Source organism: Pteropus medius, unplaced genomic scaffold (assembly GCF_902729225.1).
Source record: "Pteropus medius unplaced genomic scaffold, Ma_sr-lr_union100, whole genome shotgun sequence".
In the NCBI taxonomy this organism is placed as follows: Eukaryota; Metazoa; Chordata; class Mammalia; order Chiroptera; family Pteropodidae; genus Pteropus; species Pteropus medius.
Window position 1 is genome coordinate 39335283 of NW_024349800.1, and position 15382 is coordinate 39350664.

At 54.6% G+C, this 15382-nt stretch overlaps 1 protein-coding gene across 3 annotated transcripts; it reads right to left on the reverse strand.

Moving 5' to 3' along the window:
- Positions 1-2688: 2688 nt before the first annotated feature.
- On the reverse strand, positions 2689-12659 carry PKDCC (protein kinase domain containing, cytoplasmic). Of its 3 annotated transcripts, XM_039887311.1 has the most exons (7): positions 11844-12656; positions 7556-7678; positions 6656-6927; positions 5946-6025; positions 5571-5678; positions 3805-3978; positions 2689-3581 (listed from the first exon to the last, which is right to left on the reverse strand). In XM_039887311.1, exons 1-7 carry the CDS (start codon positions 12480-12482, stop codon positions 3496-3498), a joined length of 1482 nt encoding a protein of 493 aa, XP_039743245.1. In that variant the 5' UTR covers positions 12483-12656; the 3' UTR covers positions 2689-3495. The 3 variants fall into 3 exon arrangements, with proteins under 3 accessions (XP_039743245.1, XP_039743246.1, XP_039743247.1); XM_039887312.1 differs by lacking the exon at positions 7556-7678 and having other exon boundaries at positions 11844-12658; XM_039887313.1 differs by lacking the exon at positions 2689-3581 and having other exon boundaries at positions 3916-4044; positions 11844-12659.
- Positions 12660-15382: the final 2723 nt, after the last annotated feature.

Consider the following 15382-nt stretch of genomic DNA (forward strand, 5'->3'; position numbering starts at 1 on the left):
TCTACCATGTCTCTTTCCAGCTATGTCTCTAGGAGCAGGGAGCAACCAAGCCTTATGTGCTCCAGGCTCCAGAAGCCAGAGTGAAAGCAAAAAGCTGTTGTCCTAATGGGGGTGGGTGGGCACATTATCCTGAGGCCTCTTAATCTCATTTTCTGCTTTCATGTTAATCCTCTTCCTCCTTCTGTCTGCCACACACTCAACTCCCAGGGCGCTGACCTGAGAGCTGGACTCCACCTCCTCCAGGCGGTGGCAGCGTTCCCTGTTGGAGGTGCTGAGGTGCAGTGTGGGAAAGGTCCTCCCCAGCAGACCTGGATACTCTTCCAAGCCAGGTGGTAGATGGCAGATGAATGTTGAGGGCTCAGCTTACTTGTAACAATAACAATGACAGTATCAGCCAGTATTTCTTAAGCACTCACTATTTGCTGACACTGGCTAAGACCTTTATGCCAATAATTCCAGTCAATTCCTGTAACATTCCTGTGAAGCAGATACTATTAATATGAAATTTGCAGATGAGGACATGGAGGCTCAGGGACTTGTCACAACCCAGATCACACAGTGAGCAAAAGCAGGACTGGCCAAAATTCCTCCAGAGACTCGTGGGGGACCAGTGGCAACACGGCCCCTCTTGTGTTGCTTCCTACCACCCCGGTGCTGGCAAGGGCCCACCTCTGGCTTCCCTCTGGCACCATCACCTGAGGTTTCAGTTGGGTGAATGTAGTTCTTTCATGAACCACACCTGGGTACCGTTGGCTGTGCAGTGGAGTAGAGAGAACATGGACTTTGGGGAGGAGGGAGATGGTTCTGGCTTCCGCAGAAAGGGGACAGAATGTACCCAGGAACTGAAGGTTTACTAGGGACACAGGTGGCTACATGTAAACAGCCATCGGAGGGGAGGAATGACTTTGCCTCAGGCTTTCACGCACTATCTCCTTCCTTTCAGGGCACTCCGTCACCCCTCCACTCCCAGCTGCAAATGCTCCCCTCTCTACTCTGCAGGACTGAGTCTGGCCATTTTTGTCCCCAGAAATAGGTTCTGAGGCAAGGTTCATTCATGGAGGAAGAAGCTATCTACCATTCCTTCAGCCACCTGTGAGTCTTTCTACTAAGGGTTTCTGTGCTTTGGACCTCCATTTTAGTTTGTCACACACTTCTTGTAAGTGGGGGCTCGTGAACTCTTAGATTCCTCTTGCTGTAATTCTCTCTTCCAGGACAGGCTTTTCAGTTAGGGCTGGATTTCAGTGCTCACTAAATCCCTTAGAGCCGGAACCTGGGATTCAGTTTTCAGGTTTGTGAAATTGGAATGATGATTACACCTCTGGAGACCAGATACTGCCCCTCTCCGTGGGCCAGTGAACCCCTCATCTGGAAACTCCTAGAAATCAGACAGCAGTGCTTAGTTCATCTTCAGCCTTCTCCTTCCTCACTGAGTTCCAAGAGCCTCAGTGACCAGGTTCTTTGTTTCCCTCTGGACGGCAGACCCCATAGATCTTCCTACCCCAGCCCTGTGGCACCTCTGTGGGCCCAGTGTGATGTATTTCTTCTAGCCCTCAGAGCCCCACAGCCTAGTTGGCAGTTGGAGAATAACAGAGGACACAGGGCGGGCCACACGTGTTGTAGTATATGAATTCAGCTGAGGAAACAGGTCTGGAGGCTGATGAAAGCTGAGGTCCTCTGTGAAGGGGTAGGCACTGAGGGGGGTGAATATGGACAGCATCTGTCTCGGCTAAGTCATGGCGTGACATTCTGTGGAAGCTCTGACCCATCCCACCCCCACCACCATGATTGCCAAGCCCAGGTAGCCAGAGGCAAGATGTGGGGGGTGTGGGTCGGGCACGGTGGTGGTGAGGTGCAACCTTGAGGGTCTGGGTGGTGTCCATGATGAGGACTCCAGACCTAACATCAGCTCTTGTATGTGACAAGCTACACCAACCACATCTATTGAGGGGAAATTGGGTTCTGAGTTAAAGTTTGGTTATTCTTTTTAAAGTCTTCAAAGTTTTTAACACTTTGAGAATATTGTAGAAGCAGATTGGTGTACAGGAGAGAAGTGGGATTTCAGGTTAGGAGACTCGCATCCATGCTGGGGCTCTCTCTTGTCCCAGTGTGATCTTGGACTTTTAGATTTTCTTTTTGCCCTGGGCTTCATACACCTGGGCCCTCCCCTGCTACACCCTCCCTCCTAAAACCCAGGAAGAGGGGCTGTTCTTACCTAAACCTCTCTTTCTCTCCATTTGCCATGTGAAAAGTGCCCAGTGGCAGTGGTGGTGATGGCCAAGCCCAGCTCTGTACAAAGGCAAAGCTGATCTGACTGGAGGTTGTGTGGGGTCCCCTGAGGCAGCTGACATCCCACCATTAGGACATCACTCCTTTGCTTAAAGACTCTGTATGCAAGAAGCTGGTGTGCATTAAAGTGTGAACCTCCGAGGAGAGTCCCTCGCATCTTATTGGGACATGGATATGGATGGCCAAGGAGGATGAGCATCATGGGAGTGGAGCCTGAAAACACATTTTGCCAACTTCAGTGCGTGCCATGAAAATTTCACTCCCTCAAAGGTCACCCCCCATGACACACTGCCCCCCACACAAACATACGCAAAGGTATAACCGAGGGCTAATAAGACAGCCCAAGAAACTGTGGGTTGGGAAGAGGCCTTGCCGTGAGATGTCATTTTATTAATTGATCAATTCTTTCTTTCTTTCTTTCTTTTTTTTTTTACAAAAATAAACATTTTAATGAACAAAAATACAAAAGCTTCTGGATATACAAACTCCAGGAAGGGAGAGGCTGGTTTTGGCTGTTTTTGGCTTTCACTGAAAGCAAATGAGGCAGAAAGGCCCGGCCCCACCACCCCAGGTCCTGGCTCAAACCGCAACCTACTCCTCGACCTCATGTCTTGGCTCATACCATGGTGTGCTCTTCCGCCCCAACCCCTGGGCTGGCCTGTAAGCACCCCCGGTCAGGTGGCCAGAGGTGGTCTCCTCAGGTATAGAATCACTGACTTCCTAGAGCATCCCATCAAGTCTCTTGTCCAGAGCTCGGATGAGAGAACACTCCATGACCGATTGTCCCCACGCAGCCCCTCTAGGCCATGGCACCTGTAGCAACAGCAGCAGCAGCAGCCAGGGCTTTGGCTACATTATCACACTACAAACACAGCGATGTGGCTGCCCATGGAATTGTCCCAGTGAGTGGCAGAGGCCCCAAAGGGAGGCCAGCTGAAGCCTGGCTGGCAGCCCAGAGGGTTGGAGAGGCAGTTAGCCCCCATGATTCCTGGCCGTGGAGCCAGCAGTCCCATACCTAGACTGGTAAACTCACATTTTAACATTTGGCATTATTGCACGTTGTCCTGGTCACCTCAGTCTGTCTGGGATGTCGGTCTTGTCTGCAGGGGTTCCCAGGTGACACGCAGTGCTGCTAGCGTAAGTCACTCCCTCTGCAGGCAAGCCCAGCTGGTGGGGATGGTCAGCTGGTCAGTTGAGCCCTCAGACAGGTCAGCCAGAGGCCCTCACATATGTGGTCTTGTTGGGATCAGGGACCACGTGGCTCCATCCTGTCTTGAAAAAAACCAGCTGGCGACCTGGGTGCAGAGGTGAGAGGTAATAAGTCTAGATCTTTCTCTCCCTGGAGGCAGGGCTACTCTCCCTAATGTAGCTGCCTTGGGGACACATATATTTGTCCCTCATCACCTCAGCCATCTTGTCTTCTCATCATCTCTGCCTTCTGATGGGGACCACTACCTGTCAATTTTTTCCAGGGAAGTCCAGTCACCTCCCTTAGGATGTCCTTTCCCACTGGCTCACCTGTCCAGGTGGTCTGGTTGGTGACCACAAAGGCCCGGCACTGGGCATGGCTTTCACAGACGTCCACAGCCTCAGCCAGGTTAAACACGGAAAGGAGGCAGCCTCCGTGGTGGTAGGACGGCCAGCAGCGGTAGTCTTCCTGGGGGACGGCGCTATCGGGGAGGCGCTGGTAGTCTATGGGTCAGGGATGGAGCTCAGCTGAGAACTCTGTGTGCCCAGGGGTGAGGTCCTGGCCGCTTTCTGAAAAGGGCCGTAAGACTCATTTCCTCTGAGAAAGCTGAAAACCAGCCCAGTTCCCTAGCATGGAGATGAAGGCAGTGAAAGCAGTGAAACTGGGCTGATCCCTCAGTACAGACAGTGCTGATTTAGTTTTTGGGAGACACACATCTCCCAAATCTGAGGGCATGCAGCTGGCTCAGGCAACACACATGGCAGGCACATGTGTGGGATAAATGCATACCCAGAGCCACTGGCTGTCCAGACTGGTTGCTGAGGTTAGGACAATTTGGACATTTAAAGTGGGCTTCTCAAACTTCACTGTACCTATGAATCTCCACGGAATCTTGTTAAAATGCAGATTCTGATTCAGAAGGTCTGGGGTGGGGCCTGGAAATTGGCATTTCTAAGCAGCTTCTGGCGCTGCTGGTCTGCCGACCGTACCTTGAGTAGCAAGAGGGTAGAGCACCCCTTGGTCCCACTTCCTCCTGGCCTTGGAGGGAGAGGTTAGGCATATCTCTCAGATGGGGGTTAGTCAGGGATTTTTGAAGTTAAGAGGCATGCGAATGAATATAAATTAAAAAATCGCCCTTTGGGAATCCACGCCTTAAGAGTTTGGGGAGGAGGCTGGAGGAAGAATCTGAGAGATCTCCCCATTACACAGAAAGAGCCTCCAAAATCTCGATCAGGAAGGGCTCAACTACACACTGCCTGTTCACCCATCTTTCCTGCTGCCTGGGGAGCCCCATTCTGGACTGATAATGCAGAAGCCCTGGGCCTCTGGTCACCCCGCCCTCCTGCCTCCTCCTACCAGGGACTAGACCAAAGTCCAGGGCTGGCTGTGATTTACAGCCCCATAAACTGCGTCCTCAGGGACAGAGCCAGCCATTGTTCACCTCGTTAAACTTTATTTACAGGGCTAACGAGGGCTCTCCCACCCCTAAGAATGGCCATAGCTCCTTGAAAGAGGAGGCTGCCCACCCCTCGGCCCCTGCCAACCACGCTAAACCCTGGGGCCTGAGCAGAAGCACCACAGCCTAGAATTCTCCCCCTGGGCTTCTTGACTGGTTTCAGTGTGGAGCCCCCCTCCACTTCTAGCCACCCTCCTAGCCTCACAAGTGTAAGGAAAAGAGAAGGAAAAGCTGTGTTCCAGCTATAGAATAGGAATGGGTTAATTGTTTTCACACACTTCATTTGGTATTTAATCCCCATAAGAATTATGTGAGGCAGGTAATATTGAACCCAATTCACAGATGAGGAAAGTGAGTCTCAAGGTTTAAGTTGCTCGGAGTCACAGTTAGTACATAGTGGGGTTTGAAGCCACCCAGAGAAGAGGTGTCAGTGCCCACCCCCAGTTTTAGGTCAAATTATAGTTGTCATATTTAGCCAGAGATCAGACCTCCAAGTGAAGGCTACACAGTCAATGGTCTCTGCATCACTCCAAGTGAGCCTTAGAGGGAAGATGAGCCATTTAGCCCAGTTAGGGGGCTCACTCACCCTCCCATCTGCTCCCTACCCCCCAGTCCCTGAGACCTGCTGGGGCCACTCACCTGCTCTGCTGCCTGCTGTGGAGTTCTGCAGATATTGCCCACTACGATACAAGTGCAGTACCTTCTCCAGCTGGGCCAGGGTCTCGTCCACTCCCCAGGTGAGCTCTCCTGCAGGGTGCAGTGTGGCAATGAGAGGGGCCGTGGGCTCCTACTCCTTCCCTAGGCAGACAGCCAGGTGCCTTTCCCTCTCTCCTTCTGGAGCCTGGGCCCAGACGACCCAGGGACTGGGGCAGGGGGAGAGGAGGGCTTGCCACAGAACAGCACTTTGGTAAATGATGGTTTCTGGACGATGCACTGTCCTGGGGCATTCTTGACCCCACATCTGCTGGGGGCGGGGTGGGGTGATGGGAAGCAGACGGTCCTCAGAGAGCTCACCTGTGGCGTTGACAATGCTGTCCAGGAGAGGCCGTAGTGAAGGTGGGGCGCTGTGGGGCAGGAGGTATGTGAAGAAAAACCTGAGGCAGAGAGAAACCGGGGGCTCAGTGGTCCAGCCTTTGGGGACACATCCTTTCTCTGTGTCAGCTTGGGCCAGAACCCCAATCTGGCCAGGGAGCCTGATCCCTGAGGTCTACCACTAGGCAGAACCCCAGAGTGTACCATGGAGTCTACTGACTCAAGGTGGGGTCTGGGCATACGCTAAGGCTACAACTAACTTTATGTGAAACTGAAATCTGAGGTCTGTGTTCCCCTCTGCTAAGCCCTCTGGCTGACTGACCAGTGTCAGAGCAGACCCATGGCTAGCATCCAGGGAGGAGCTTCCCAAGGTGAAGGGCCAGGGAAGGACAGGGCAGGCCAGTGTCACTGGCCTGGCCTGGACTGAGTCTGACACTATTTTAAGAAGCCTCCAGCCGCCACCCCCCACCCAGATTCTCCTTGGAGCTGGCTATTTTTAGCCTGATCGTCAGGAGCCTGAATGTTCCATTCTTGACTGGGTAGAAGGCTTTCCCCGCCCCTGCTACTCCATTGGTCAAGCCTGAGCCTTCAGCTCTGGCAGCCTCCTGGACCCCATGTTAGCTCTCTCCCAGCCATGCCCTCCCAGGCCCACTCTCCCTTGCTGGCCTTCCTGAGTAGGGGGTAGAGGTCACCTGTAAGCATTGTAGAGGTTGCGCTTCTCATTCATGCCCTCGCACCAGCCCTGGGCTGAGCACGGCAAAGTGAAGTTCCTGGCTGGAAACTCGAGTATGCAGTCAGTGCTGCTTGTACACGGTGTCTCTTCTACACGTGCATCATCCAGATCTGTCACCTTCAACTCCCCATCCACCAGCACAAACTGTCGGGGGCGGAAGTCCAGCAGAGTGACCGAGCCCAGTGGGGAATGGGCCAGGTGGTGGAGGAGGCGGCCCAGGCTCAGGCAGATCTGAGGGGTAGACACAAGGCTGCTCACTGCTTCTCTCCTGGGAAGGGAGCTCAGGACTCCAGGGCTCCCTTCTTTGGGGCTTTAGACTTAGCTCAGGGGGGCTGGCCTTTCTCTTAAAGGCCCCAGTGCTTATTCAGGGCTGAGGCCAGGGGCCTTATAGAGCAAACCAGTGATTTTCTATTAACCTTTGGCTTGCCTGTCCCTGAAAGTAACATGGAATAAATGGGAAGTGGACAGCAGGGATGTCTGGGGAAAATGGATCTCCTCCCTGAAGCTGCATCTTGACTGTGGTCTAGTGTACGGAAAGAGAAGGGGGAGGGTCAAGATGGCCTTTAAGGTCTTTGCTAGTCTTAGGGCACTAGCCCTTCTGCAGCCAGGTGACAGCGTGTGTGTGGTGAGGTGGTGGGTGTCTGTGTGTGTGCGTGTGTGTGTGTAGCAGGAGCTTAAAGAACATCAGGGTCCTCTATGTCTTTTTTTAACCCTTTGGCTGATCGCCGAGTCAGCTTTGCTCTGTCCCTCCCTTACCCTCCCTCTGCTGAGGAGGAGTCAGGGCTGCTCTGAACGGCTGGCCTTCTAAGGGAGAACCATCCCAGCAAGGAGCCCCGGGCCCGACTCCCTTCCTGCTCACTCGGAATCGGTCCTCCCAAGACGTCTGCAGCAGCTGGATCATCTCCACAGGGGCACCCAGCTCTGTGATGGTGGTCAGGGTGTCCGGGATGTCTTCGCTGTCCTGGTAGCAGTAGCCATAGAGCTGGGGGAGGCCCAGGGTGGGTCATTAGGTCACAGGGTGGGGGTGGGGACAGGGATGGACTGAGCTATCATATGCCCCCTCCTTCTGGCCCCAGTCCCACTCCCCGGCCATCCCTAAACCTTTGCTTCAGCTCCCGCCAGAAGAGAATAGCAGCGTTGCCTGGGAAGCCCACCCTCTGCCCTGTACAGAGTTCCTGCTGAGTATATCAGCCCCTTACCTCTTGCCAACCAGGTAAATGGGCTGGTCTGGCCACTGTGTGTTAACCATGAGCCAGGCATTGTGCTAAATGTTTTATATGCATAACTCAATTCTTGTAATAATCTCAAATGAGCATAGTAGGTACCATTACTATGTACAATTTACAGGTGAGAAAAATCAACTCAGAGAAGTTAAATTACTTGCACAAGTTCACACAGTTAATAAACACAGAAGCTAGGATTCAAATTTATGTCACTCTAATTTTGTAGCCTGGTTCTTTCCCAAAATACCATTTGCTAATCGACTAGCCAGCAAATGGTTATGCTACCTCCTCCCCTGCTCCAATCCTTGTCTATTCCTCATCATTTTCACTTTCTGGAAGCTTCATTTTTTTCTCTGTTCGGGTCTTCTGTGAGGAGAAGCAAACTCCCTTGGGACTTGGTAACAAGCATTGATGAGAACAAAGAATATAAGGGGCACATCTTTGGATATTCTCTGCACACGCTGGTGGGCGAGGGCCACACACATCAATGGGGGTGGTAGTAAGGATGGCTCCTGAGGAAGGTCAGTTGTTTGGGGGCCTGGTCACACGGGCCTGCCCACTTCACATGATCTGGGGAGGGTCTTGGTACAGCTAAGCTGGTCAGGGGCTTCTGGGAAGCACAGCCTGATTCTGTCACTAACACCTAAACCAGCATCCGCAGAAAACCCTACTTCTCCTGGCCTCTCTCACCATACTGTACATGAGCTAGGGTCAGACTGTGCTCAAAGCAACCAGCACCCTGTAGGGTAGGAACACAAAGGCGAGTTGTCCAGGACAGAGTAGGGTGAAGGGAGAGCTGCATGATGGGGGGAGATAAGGGGAGCCGAGCCCATGGACTAGATGCCCCTGCATATTGTCCCCTTCATGCCACCATTCACACTCTTCCCAGCTACACTCCAGGCTCTCACATGCCCCCTTGCATTCCAAGAGTGCTCTTTCAGCTCCCAGTGCCTGGAGCCAGCTGTCCCAGTCCTGCTGGTACAAGGGCAGACATCGCCCAGAGTCCAACATCAGATCACTCGGGCTGTGACTTGAGGGATCTGGTGGCAGTCCCAGGCACCTTCTTCTTCCCTCTCCCCCGCCCCCCATCAGCCCAGGGAGGCCCCAGACCCTGGTAGGGCGGGGGAAGGTAAAGGGAGCAGCCCCGGGGCCTGGTTCTCATTTTCTTGCCCAGAGTCTGAGCCTTTGTGGGAAACTTCTGAAGGTTATTAAACACCCGGAGGTCGTTAAATGCGCTGTTAACGAGGTATTAATCAACACCCCTCAGGAAAAAATAAAAAGACATCATTAACCCCCCCAGGAAGCGTGAGGCTGAGCATTTCAGTCTCATCTTTTGTTCATTTGGAAGAAGAAATATACTCTAGTAGGGCCAGAATCTGTGCCCAAGAAGGCCTGGGGCCCCATCTGAGGCCTGAGGCCCTGGCACAACAGAGGTGTTGGGGAGGAGGTAAGACCCCTGTGCCCTTTGACCCTGGGCTACAGAGGCATCTATAAAGTGAGGGAGCGAATGTGTGAGTGTGTAAGTGTGTGTGTATCAAGGGTGAGTTTGAGAGGGGTCACAGAAGATGGATAGAGAGAGCTCACCCAGGTAGTCCCTGGAGACCAGAGCAAGGGCTGGAAGGTGCCTAGTGGAACATGTTATCCTGGGCATTTTCTATTAGAATCCACAGCACCAACTTTGGGGCTACCAGAGAGGGGGAGGGGACCTCCGGTGGCCTGAGGGAGTGGGAACTCTAAGATAGTTTTCTGGCTCTTCCCCAGTTCAGCCAACAGTCAAACGGTTTTGAAATTTTAAAATGATGAAGAGGTATTAAAACAACATTATTTTTATTTCCCTGCACACCCTCAGTGAAGCCTCCTGAGCAAGAATCCCCATGGCAGGCTTTCCTGGAAGCAGAGGTGGCATTGCTGAAGAGGCCAAAAAGACACTGGCCTGGGAAGCAGAGAATAAACGGGGGAGAGATCTACCCCTAAAGCAGTCCCTGAACTCACACTAAGGGACCCCTGCCTCCCTATAATGGTAGTTTTTCATCTTTCCCACAACAATAAGGACCTGGGACCTTACTCACTTTATAACACTGGTGCCCTAGGACAATTAACCTTAGTTTCTGACCCTACGAAAGTCACACAGCCAATCCTAGACAAAACTAGTCTTGGTCTAGTAACGGAATGGGTGAAAACTATTCAGTTGTAATCTTTCTCTTTGGCGCCTTAAGCATCGGGCTGGGGGCCTAACATTAAAGTGGAAGACCATTCTGTGATGTCTATGGGGGCAGTTAGCTGGCTGCAAGAAACATCAAACCTCAAATCTGTCCAAAGGGAGTGGGGGTCTTGAGTCAATTAACACTTAATGTCCTGCTAAGTCACTTAAGACCTTCTCCACTGCCTTAGAACCTGGCTGACACCCAGGGTTTCCAAAAAGCTGGGGATTTCCAAGAGCCCCAGGGAAGCAAAGAGAACAAGATTTTCCCAGTTAGAATGGCCACGTAACCAGCCTCTCACTCCCTGAAGCTCAGACACAGTGTCAGCCATGCAAACAGGCACAGCCACCCACAGCCATTGGCTCTGCCTGACCTCCTGCAACTGTTCAGGGCCCAGAACCTGGTTACAGGTGTCTGACCAGGGCTGGGGTAGTCTGTGGAGACCAGGAACCAGCAGGACTATACCTAGCTCTCTGGCCTCTCTCTCATATTCTGCAATGATCACTCAGGTCTGGGGTCCATCCTCCTGAGGAAAGACGGGAGGGACTCCTGGGTTTCTTTTCAGTTCCGGTGCAGAAAGGCTAACTTGAATGGGCTGGGAGGTGGAAGGTGTGGGCAAGATTCCTCCACTGGGGAGTTTGCACACACCCTATGTTCACAGGCCAAGAAGTCAGGAGTTCCCTCCTCAGACTGCTCAGACATTTGCAAGGGGAACGGTTTGTCTAATCCTAGGGCCGACTCAAGGACAGAGAGCTGGAGGAGAGGAGGAAGTGGGTGTGTTAGGGCAGTGCTGGGACTGTGAGAGGCCCACTCTCTTAGTCTAGCCTGGAGGGGACAAGGTGGGGGTCTCATCTTTCCCCTCTGTACCCCAGTGAACAGGAGAGACAGAGTCTCATTTAGTAGGAACGTGGGCATCTGGCCTTCTCAATCTTCCAGTGTCTTGGCCACATTTCCTCAGATAATGTGACTTTCAGACTCTCAGGCCCTCAGCCTGTCCTCTGAGCACTGAGCTAAGACCCTGAGGTTTCCCCAACGGTTCAAGGCCCCGCTTTAAGGCCTGGAGAAACCCAGGGTCACTTCTGGGAAGGTCTATGCATTTTCTGGCTTACTATCCAATCCCCTCCAGTTCCTCCACTGGTTTCTGGGTAGGTAGGGGGTGGGGATATTCTCTGGGAATCAAGTCAGACCCAGGGTCTCTTTCTAGCCCTTCACAACTCCATTGCTGTCACACCCCGTCTTCGAAGCCAGATAAGTCACTGGAAGTTGAGAGAAGTGGGGTTCAGATTCCATCAAGAAAGGGGGGTCATATCACTGCAGTTGGGATCCTGACTCAAGGATGACCGCTGTCCGGCATCTTGGCTTAGGGGCATTGTCCCTGGTGCTAAACACTCTAGCTATAGCCAGAAGTAGGGTCCTAAGTCCTCACGGACTCCCACCTCACGAGTTTGGGGGCTCTCTGCTCTGGCCTCTGTTGTCAAGGGATATGGTGTGCAAGTTGAGAAACCCAGGAGTCTCTCTGTAAAGGTAAGCCCACTCAGAAGTAAGAGGTAGGGCGGGGTAGTAGGAAGCAGCCATGATCTGGGGTCTGTCCCTAGCTTAACCTGGCACAGTCATTGCGGCTCCATTTCTTTACCTATAAGACTAAGGGTTCTCTTCCAGCCAGAGTGACCGGCTCTGGGCAAGTCCAGCCAGCACTCTCATCCCCACACCCCCACCCTCGTACCTGCAGCACGTTGGGGTGCCGCAGACGCTCCAGCAGCACCATCTCCTTGAGCAGCTTGTGGGCCGCCAGCCGATAGCAGCCCCTCCGCGCCCCGAACTCCCGCACGCAGCTGCCCAGATCGTGGCCACTGAAGTCCACCGCTTTGAGCGCCACCGCGGCGCCGCCGGGCAGGCGGACCCGGTACACGGCCTTGGTGTAGCCGGAGCCCACGTACTGGGCGCCGGACACGTTGCGGAGCGCGGCGCAGCCCAGGCGCGGGCCCGGGCCGGGGGAACCCAGGCCGGGAGCCGGGGGCCAGCCCGGGACGCCGTCGGACGGGGGCCGGGCCCGCGGGGGTCGGGGGCGCTGCAGGCCCGGCCCGCCCGGAGCCAGGTCCATCAGGCGCCTTCTCTCGGGCCGGCCAGCCCCGGGCCCAGGGCCCCCGCGGGAATAGCGCTGCACCTCCTCGTAGCGCGCTCGGATCTGCCGGGCCAGCTCCCCGCGGCCCCCGCGACGGCCCGGGCCCGGGGCTGGCGAGGGCCCGGGAGACTGGCCTGGCCGCGGAGGCTCTGAGCCCGGTGCGAAGAGCACGTTGAGGACTGAGCCCAGCAGGAAAGAGGCGCAGAAACCCGCGGCCACCGCCGCCCGCCGGCGCCGCATCGCTCCCCTCCCCCCGGCCGGCCGGCCCCGCGCGGCTCCCGGGCCCCGAGAGGCTCAGGCTCCAAGGCGGCTCCGCTCTGCGCCCCGCCGGCCCCCTGCCCAGCTCGTGCACATGGCCCCGGTGGCCTCGACCCCGGCCCCGGCCCCTCGCGGGCAGCACATCGGCCTGACACTTGCCTCCCTCCCGCCCTGCCCCCGCCGCTTATAAGGCCCGGAGCCGCCCCCGCCCCCTCCGCCTCCGCCTCCCAGCTCCCGGCCTGAGCGCGTCCTCGGCGCCGCCCCCTCCGGCCGCCCGGCCCGGCCTTCCCCGCTGACTGACAGCGGGACCTCCTCCCGCGGCCGTCCCGGCCTGGGAAGCCGCGCGGAGGCGGCTCTGGCCCTGCTCAGCTCGCGGCCCCCAGAGCTCGGGCTGGAAAGATGGGGAGGGGCCGGCGGCGGCCCCGCGACGCGCGGGGGCTCCAGGCCCAGCGCGAGGACGGATAACGGGGCCATAGCTGCGGGATAACGGGACCGGGAGGCGGATAACGGAGCCGGCCGGGTGCGGTGGGGGAGTAGATAAAGGGGCGAGGCCGGCGGGTAACGGGCTCCAGAGGGGACGAGCAGCTGGGTCCAGGGTGCTGGAGATCCTTGTGATCTCAGAGCACCCTCCTTGGGACCTAGGGCCTGGGACCGGCTGGACGCAGGGAGGCGCGTGGGTCCCGCCTCCCGCGGGTGGGACTGGGGGCGGTGGCTCCTTGCCCAGTCCCGGATTCGCAGGCGGGGTGGGAGGTGGCACCTGCGAGCGCGCGTGGGACAGGAACTCTGGGATCAGAGGAATAATCATGAGGTTTTCAGAAATGCCCTGTTCAACCTCTTCCACCAAGTCTATTTCTGATTTTCCCCGTCCCTGAATCCCAAAGTCGAACCCCTCACCCCGGAATCCCTGCAGTCAGAAGCGGTCAGCAGCTGATCACGAACCATACCCATGCTAGCAGTTTGTGCAAAGAGTGCATTTGTACCCATGGACGTGCGTGACCCAGACTGTCTGTGGAGTGTGTGCATTGGTGTGTCTGAAGGGCCACTGTGTTGGAGGAAGGGATCGTGTACTTTATGTGTAAGTTGGTGCTGACTCCACCAGAATTTCTGGTCCCTCCTCCTCCCTCCCTGATTGCATCATTAGTGCTAATTGAGGGGCTTTCACACGCCGGTGCATTAGCTGTTTGGAGTGAACTCCCCCCTCCTGGGAGAGATAAGCTGCGGCCCCTCCCCCTCCCAGCCGTCCACTTCCCCACCGCCCTGGAACTGTCCACCCAGATCCTCTCACCTTCCTGGGCACCTTCCTGCCTCCCTCTGGTCCTGAACTGATTAATCTTTTTCCTCCCCTGCAGTGTCAGAGATTGCCTGGAGAGGAGTCAGAGGTGGGGAGGAGGGCCCAGAGCCTCCTCTCTGAGGGAGTGTCCAGAGAGGGGAGATTTTCCTGCAGGGGGCTGAAGAAATCTGGTGCTCCTGTCGAATGCAGAGTCATTGTGATAAAAGAGGGGGCAGGATCTCTGCCCAGTTCTTTTGAACATGGAAGGGTAAAGGAGAGGACTGAGTCCTTGATCTCTAGCCTGTGATCCCACCGAAGTAGGGGCATCCAGCCCTGACTTCTGGGGTTCCCAAAGGCTCGCAGAGTTGGAGCTTCTGCTAACTTAGCAAGCATGGGAAAGGCAGAGTGAGAGAAGCCATGATTCTCCTGAGAACCTTGGGTTTGGTGGAGTTCCGTCTGGTCCTGTTTAGCTATTCTGCCCTGCGCTGGCCCATGGCTGCTGGGTGTCCAGGGGGAAGGCTCTGAGCAGATGCCCTCCCCAGCCCTCACACCAGATGTCTTTTGGTCTAATTAACTGTGCTGGGAAAAACCAACCTGGGTTTGTAAACAGAGCTACTGGCTAAAGTCAACAGGGAGCAGCAGCAAACAGCAAACATTCCCCTCACACTTAGCCTCAGTTCAATCCAGCCCCCTGGGAGAGAGGAGAGCCTTGCGGATCATGAGGCCCCCTGGCCCACAGCTGAGTCAGGGAAAGCCTATCTGCCTCTGACCCCAATATGGTTATTTTCTTATCCATTTCAGAGGCTACTCTGCTGAAGAACAGAGATTCTGGGAGGAACAGAGTTGCCCTCCCAAGATAGGTTCTGCTCACTTCCAGCCAAACCTCCTGATCTGTGAGGAAATCATTGTGGGGGGACTATTCCTGAAAGAGCTTTCTTTAGGGCCTGCTCTGCACTCAGGTCCTGGAGAAGCCTCTGAGGCAAGACTTGGCATTGTCGGTCTACAACTCAGCGTTGGTGAATATAACGTGAACATTGTTAAGTTCGTTACACATCATGTAGGTATTATAATAACATGTTCCAAAATTAGATAATTATTCCTGTGATATCTTTGCCAAGCTTCAGTGTTTCTGTTATGGTTTGAAAGTTCAATGCACACGGAGGCCTGAGAAACAGGCACGAATGTACATACAATGTACACACATAAGCCCATGGAGCAGCAGCCTCACACAGGAACAAAGGCATTTCAATTCTCTCCTCACACTCACTCTATCTCCCTTGCCAGCTCACAGACACATGGGTGTACAATCTGTGATAGAAATAGGTTTTTGGCCTTTGAAAAAAAAGGATCGAACTTTTTAAACAGATTAGAGTTTCTGAATTGGCAATTCTTGAGTTCTTAACCAAATTGTGCTTGTTTACTTTTTATTATTTTTTCTTTTTTGCCACCCAGGGAGAGGAATCATCCTTTCAAAGAATTGAAAAAGACACAAAACTGCTGCTTCAGGCTCCAGATCTACAATCTGCCCACCTGTCCTACCCCAGAGAACTGGCAGGACCAGTAGCCTGAACCTCCCAGACCAGTCCTCAGGCCAGTGTGCAGCTCACAGCAA

Excerpts from the sequence above, each read along its gene's own strand:
- PKDCC (XM_039887311.1), bottom strand. The coding sequence starts at position 12,482 with ATGCGGCGCCGGCGGGCGGCGGTGGCCGCGGGTTTCTGCGCCTCTTTC. Across the intron at positions 6,928-7,555 it reads CTTGGGAGGACCGATTCCGA|ATCTGCCTGAGCCTGGGCCG; the intron begins GTGAGCAGGAAG and ends TCTACCCCTCAG. Across the intron at positions 3,582-3,804 it reads CAACCAGACCACCTGGACAG|GTCGCCAGCTGGTTTTTTTC; the intron begins GTGAGCCAGTGG and ends CTCTGCACCCAG.